General features: G+C 38.7%; 1 protein-coding gene across 2 annotated transcripts in view; it reads right to left on the bottom strand.

Moving 5' to 3' along the window:
• Positions 1-290: 290 nt before the first annotated feature.
• Positions 291-7,063, bottom strand: part of MPP5 (membrane protein, palmitoylated 5 (MAGUK p55 subfamily member 5)) — a 67,473-nt gene continuing 60,700 nt past the window's right edge. Inside the window, exon 14 of one of the 2 annotated variants that reach the window (XM_011994237.1) lies at positions 291-3,309. In XM_011994237.1, the coding sequence (XP_011849627.1) occupies positions 3,133-3,309 (177 nt within the window). In that variant the 3' untranslated portion in view covers positions 291-3,132. The remainder of the gene's footprint in view (positions 3,310-7,063) is intronic. The other variant, XM_011994239.1, reaches the window with a different exon arrangement.

Raw genomic sequence — 7,063 nt, 5'->3', positions numbered from 1 at the left:
CATTTGCCTGAATATTACATAACTCCTTCTCCAGAAAACTTCCAAGTTCACAGCCTTGCGTTGTCCATCTTTAATACACTTAGTTGTTGGTTTTAATAATTAAGGAAACAGGACCTACCTATATCTGTGCCAACAGGGGGCACTACCCCACTGTAAAGAACAAATCAAAAGGTATTTTGTGTTGTACCTGGAGGATCCAGTGGTCTTGATTTTGGCAAAAACTTGAAGGGTGGTCTTTACATGTGTGGAAACCTTGAGTGGCAGAGCAAATACCAATAGAAATTGCTCAGTGGCTTTTAAAATTTGAAATATAATTTTACTTTTTATTTTTACAATACAGTGTACAGTATGACATCTCAAAATAACAGAGTGCAGATACAGGATAAGAGTACAAAGGGGGATTAACAACAGATGTCAGAAGGTTACCTTTATTAAGGCTAAATCCCTGCTTTATATTTTCCACACATTCACAAAATTACATTCAAATCATTCCTTATCAATACTTATTTCTTAGGCCATGAGAAAAGGAAAATAATCCAGACATTGGATTTTCATAGAAAGCAAATCTGGATTAGTCTAAATAATATTCTCCATCCATTTGTTCTGACAATGAAAATTTGAGAAATAAAGATATGCACCAACCTTAACACTTCCTTATTTGGATTTTCCAAGTACACTGCATTAGTTATTGGTATCATTTCTATATTAAATGGGTAAGACTTCCCCCCCCAACAATGGGGTCTCCAGTCAGAATCACAGAGGGACAGGAAATAGAACTGGCCAGAGTGGCTGTACAACTAGGTGTACAGCAAGGCTTTTTTCCGTATTCTTTTGTGGAGGTCAGCAACAACTCACTTTTCACTTTAAGGACTGTGTTGAATATCAGCACATCCTTATCACTGGGATTTAGAAAAGTTTGGGACATTTCTATCATTGCTGATGAGGAAGGGGAGAATGATAGGACTTCACTGACCTTGAAATATTTATCACCTCAGACTTCCTAAAAGTACGGCATGGCATGGCCTCTGCCTTGGTACAAGATCTACTTGTTAAAGCCATGTTCCTGAATCTTGACAGCACATGGCCCTAGTGCAGGCCTAATGTCTACAGTGGGCACAAGAGTCACTCACTGACACTACCTACAACCTCACTCTAACTTAACATGAACTGCCAATAGTTTAGCTCTTAAGAGTTGAAAACAGTTGTCAGTTACAATAAGCAGATCACAAAACTCCATTGTCAACCATAGACTGCCCTTCATTCCTGAGAAGTAAACTGGAAAACTGAAAAGATTAAGTGCTAAGTATATTCCTTAGCTTTTAATGCCAAAAATCGGTGTGACCTGTGAATTTTCCTGGCTCTAAATTGGAGTATTTCAGAGCTGAAGAGACAGTATGTATGGCATTCCTTCCCTCAACCGAAAAATGTTATTTTCTTCCTAAGGAACATTATCTTGAAAATATTTCCACATAAAACACTCTCCAGCCAACTTAATAGGCCATGCAAATTTGAACAGAAAAAGGCAACATATAAACTGTCTACATTTGTTCAAATAAAATTACGTAGAAGAGGAAAAAAATCAAATATATACATGACACAAATTACTCCTTAAACACAATTGCTTAATGTTAAATGATGTCAGTATTATTCCAGTGTTTAGCTCTGGGAATAGGAAATGCTGTAGCTAAAGTCACCATAAAAATAAAATCAAGGCATTCACATTTGAGGTTGTTTGTCACACATCACACTATCCTAAAGGCTTGAAAAGACTGCAAATTAAGTTTCCATGCCAATTATACATGTTGAATTTTAAAGCTACAGCTATAAAGACAGTACAAAAATCCTATTAGCTTAAATGTTTTTTATGATTTACCAAGCTGTTGCATTCTGGTCATAAGAGGCAGACCTTATTAGGTTAAAAACCTATTTCTATATACGTAATACCTTTTTCTCTCTAATATTCTTTTCCTAAAATATTCAAATGACTTTCAGGTCTTCCTTTCCTTTTGATCTTAAAGTCAATTGTCATAGTATTTCCCAAGGACATATATAATTTTATTCAGATGCTAAACAAGTGTTTTCAATGACCATTTGTTGATCTATTAAATATTAATATACAGTACAGCAGCTATATTCATCAACAGAATTCCAGTTTATTACCTATATATATGTAGCACAGTCATAGAATACTGTGCTCATACATAAAAATGCGAAAACTGTCAAATGTGCTGTCCTCCCATGTATATAAAAAACTATTAGCATCATGAGGAAGAAACTTTTTAACAGTCAATACAGATTATAATGAATACCTGCCATTCATAAAAATGTAACATACATCCTACTATACTATGCAGATGAGCTAGGTTAGTAAATCAGTTGAGACAACTTAAGAAAAAAAATTCAGAAAATCATAATTTAAAAAAGATCAGCATATTTTGTGTACCTTTAAGTAGATTATTAGAGTGTGTTGAGTGTAGAGTCTGATCCACAAAATTTGAGCAAAAAAACTGGTGCTAATGGAATGTTTTTTGTTTTTTTAAGAATTAAAAGACATACAAATGAATTCAAGCCTAACAAAGCAGCTCCAACCCAAAGTGGCACCATTTTGTTTTTTATTTTTCCTTTTTAGGAAAGTATCTCTGATGACTAAATTAGTCTCCTAAGCAAATACTGCCTTGCCCAGTGCATAGAAGCACAATCCCTCTGCTCAATATTCCCAATGAAGTCATTTAAGTGTAAATGATTTAACACTTAAGTGTAATCACATCAATATTTGTATGAGACATGGACACTTGTGTATACAAGTTTTTCACAGATACGACTAAGCAGAAAGAGTTTAGGTGAAAACAAAAGGTTTTAACAGGACAGAATGGAATGCTCTGTTGAAAGCTTCCATTTAGAATCCCAAAATGAGGCAAAAACCGCTAAAGCCATGTATAGAGAATAAAGGATGCTGTGCACAAACTGTCTAAGGGAACTGTCCTCTCACTAATTCAAGAGATCTAAGAACAGATCTACAGCTTATACTGCTGCCTTCCACCCTATCCTCAAACTTGCTGCAGTGTCGGGCAATCTTCCTACTGGCAGTTTTTGCCAGATCAAGTCCAACGTGCCATAGAATGGATGTTTCTTTCACCTCAGCCAAGTGGACGGTACCCACTGAGGTTCAGTATCAAGTTTGTTAATTAATCTAAGCAATTCCTGATAGGCTTTATCAAGATCTGAATTCACAATTGCCGTATCAAAGTAGTGGCCATTGTTCTGCTCCATCTCTCTTGTCTTCTCAATGATTTCTCTCAATTCTTCAGGCTGCAAAGAGAAGATAAAAACTGTGAGATAATTCCTTTTCTAACCAAACTATATAGGATGAGTCAGAGATGGCCTTCCTTCTGTCTCTCCCAACCTCAGGAGCTCCTTTCCAACCCTGTCATGGCCACACTGGTTTCCTTTGCTTTGGCATCTTCAGGACTCACATTATGAACCATTTGGGACTCAGTATATCCTGTTTTATACCACTATTTAGGTTTTCACATATATTGTCTTATCTCACCAACAAGACTACAAGCTTCAAGAACACAGACTGTTACTTTGAATTCCCTACAAACATTTGTTTTCAAACATTCTAGAACACTATAACCTCTTCCTAATAGTAACATCTTCTGTAACATGAAGTGAACCTTTCTTGTTGGAGCAAGGACCTAAAATGCCATCTACTTTTGGCTCTAGTAACGAGCCCTTGCCCTTTACTGTCTGCTGCAGACAGTTAAAAGTATCCTACCAAAGTTTGGGAAACTATATAGAGCAGCCTACTTTAAAATACTGACTGAAGGAAAGGGCCATTCTGCAAAGATAAGCAGGCAGCAACGCTATGTGCAAAACTTATCCCAAACCCTCTAATTATCAGGCACATATGTTCCAGAAAGTGAAACTCACCCCAGATCACCCCCGCCAATGAAGACAACTAATTTAAACTCAAGACAAAATGTCTCAGATATAAAAGTCACACATCAGTACTATATTGGACCCACAGTACAAAAAAATTCATATCATTCAACTGTTTGAACTTCCGTAACAGTAAGAAAACATATTAAAAATATGACAACTCTGGCTAGTCCTGAGGCAGTTTCTTGCATGGCTCTCTAATTCTCATTCTGGAATGTTGTACATCTGAATATGGCACACAGAATCCTTTGTTCCCAGCAGGGAATCTACTTCGCCACTGTAACTGAACACACTGACATTTTTGCTAAAACTCATGTCTACCAAAAGCTCGAGATTATTGAACATTCTAGGACTCCACAGAGAACTGAAACTTTGTGGTACTGGAGTTGAAATGAAAATGCTAAAGCCCCCAATCCACCTAGTTTTTATCAAATTTAAGGCATTATTTCATTTTATGCCAAAATACCTTATATCACTTATTTAGTACTTTATGTCTGAAGTCCTCTTTCAAATTACAATCCACGACTAAGATGAAACAAAATGTTTTAGCTCAAAATTTTTAGCTGAACTAGGCAAAACTGACAATAAGTTCATATTACCAGATAGCCACTCTCAAGCCTGTATAATAGCAGAACAGATTCAGAGATTCAGAACATAATTAGATAACTGGTTGGTTACATTTTGCACCCAATGAGTGTTGCCCAGGCTGGAGTGCAGTGGCACGAACTCGGCCTCTTGAGTAGCCAGTACCACAGGCAGGCACCACCACGCCCGGCCAATTTTTTTTTGTAGTTTTAGTAGAGACAGGATTTTACTATGTTGCCCAGGCTGGTCTTGAACTCCTGGCCTCAAGTGATCCGTCCACCTTGGCCTCTCAAAATGCTGGGATTACAGGCGTAAGCCACTGCACCTGGCCTTCTATATCAATTTAGTAAACTAAAAACAGTTTAGCAGTTTTTTATAAAGTTAAAACATACATTTATCTTTTCTTCTTTTTTGAGAAAGGGTCTTACTCTGTTGTCCAGGCTGGAGTGCAGTGGCGCAATCCCAGCTCACTGCAACCTTCACCTCCTGGGTTCAAGTGATTCTCCGGCCTCAGCCTCCCAAGTAGCTGGAATTACAGGTGCACGCCACCACACCCGGCTAATTTTTGTGCTTTTAGTAGAGATGGGGTTTCACTACGTTAGCCAGGCTGGTCTCAAACTCCTGACCTCAAGTGATCTGCCTGCCTCAGCCTCCCAAAGTGCTGGGATAACAGGCATGAGCCACTGTGCCCGGCCCTCAAAATTTTATCCAAATATTTTTTAACTGAAGAATGAATAAATTGTGCTATATTAGTATCATGGTATATTACTCAGCATTAAGGGAGAATGAACTGCTGTTAGACGCAACACAGATCAATCTCAAAAACATGCCGATCAAAAGCCAGACACAAACTTTAACAAACTGCATGCTTCTATTTATATGAACTTCTAGAACAGACCAAACAAATCTATAGTGACAGAAAGCAGATTAGTGGTTGCCAGAAAGAAAGAATGGAGGGGCAGTAACTTCAAAGGGGCATAAGAAAACTATCTAGAGTAATAGAAATGTTCTAAATCTTGATAGGCATGGTGGTTACACAGGTATACATTTCCAAAACTTGCTGAATTATACAATTAAAATGCATGTATTTATTGTATGTGAAATATACTTCAGCAAAGAAAAAGAATCAGAAAGTTCTAATTAGAAAATCAAATATATTGCATATTGTTAAAACATTTTGGTCCTGCTTTGAAAATATATATAAGCTAGGACCTGTGGCACATGCCTATAGTCCCAGCTTATAGGACTGGCATGGGAGGGTCATTTGAGTCCAGGAGTTCAAGGCTTGCAGTGAGCTATGGTCATGCCACAGCACTCTAGTCTGGGTGACATAGAATCTCCTCTCAAAAACAAAACAAAACAAAAAAACCAAAAAAAAACCAGACCTAAAATTTAGGATGGCCAATTCTAAGTGAAGTAGATAAAAATTCCATTAGAACACTGTCAGAGACCAACCAAAAGAAAGATGCTGGCTGGGCATAGTGGCTCACGCCTGTAATCCCAACACTTTGGGAGGCAGAGGCGGCGGATCACGAGGTCAGGAGATCAAGACCATCCTGGCTAACACGATGAAACCCCATCTCTACTAAAAATAAAAAAAAATAAAATAAAAAGAGCTGGGCATGGTGGCAGGTGCCTGTAATCCCAGCTACTCTGGAGGCTGCGGCAGGAGAATCGCTCAAGCCCAGGAGACGGAGGCTGCAGTGAGCCGAGATTGCGCCACTGCACTTCAGTCTGGGTGACAGAGCAAGACTCCATCTCAAAAAAAAAAAAAGGTGCTTAACATGTTTTGGAATGATCTATGGTCCTATGGTCCTTCATATAATAGCGAATCCTTGTTGGAAAAAAGGCCTAAAAAGAAATAAGGGTGCATGTTAGGAAGTGGAAAATTAGGCTGAACAGGAAGAATGGAGTACACTCTGGTCCTCAGTGTGCATCCTTTTCCTCGAACAATCATGGAGTTCCTGTTCTACCAAAGTAGTTATTGGACACTAAATTTTATACAGTATTAATCTCGTTTCTCTTGTTATATTATGATCCTCCTCAAGAACAGCCAGCGACCACACTGCCTATTTCCTTTGTATCATTCCAAGTGCTATGGACAACAAATACTCTGACTCCAGTTACTTATGAATTTGTAGGTATATGGCGGAAATGAAAAAGGAGTGCAGTGCTACACTTTAACCAGCTAGCCTACTTAGCCTAGACAAAGCAACCAGAATTATGCTCATCATGTAGGATGGGAAGGCCATTTATGTCTGTAGCCTAAGACATTAAAAATTACTACCTCACATATAGATTGAATAAGAAATGTTGGCCGGGCGTGGTGGCTTACGCCCATAATCCCAGTACTTTGGGAGGCCGAGGCGGGTGGATCACGAGGTCAGGAGATTGAGACCACGGTGAAACCCCGTCTCTACTAAAAATACAAAAAATTAGCTGGGCACAGTGGCGGGCGCCTGTAGTCCCAGCTACTTGGGAGGCTGAGGCAGGAGAATGGCGTGAACCCGGGAGGCAGAGCTTGCAGTGAGCTGAG

This window comes from Mandrillus leucophaeus, unplaced genomic scaffold (assembly GCF_000951045.1).
Source record: "Mandrillus leucophaeus isolate KB7577 unplaced genomic scaffold, Mleu.le_1.0 Scaffold448, whole genome shotgun sequence".
Classification (NCBI taxonomy): Eukaryota; Metazoa; Chordata; class Mammalia; order Primates; family Cercopithecidae; genus Mandrillus; species Mandrillus leucophaeus.
The sequence above is the reverse complement of the archived record's forward strand: the minus strand, read 5'-3'. Positions and strand labels throughout refer to the sequence as shown.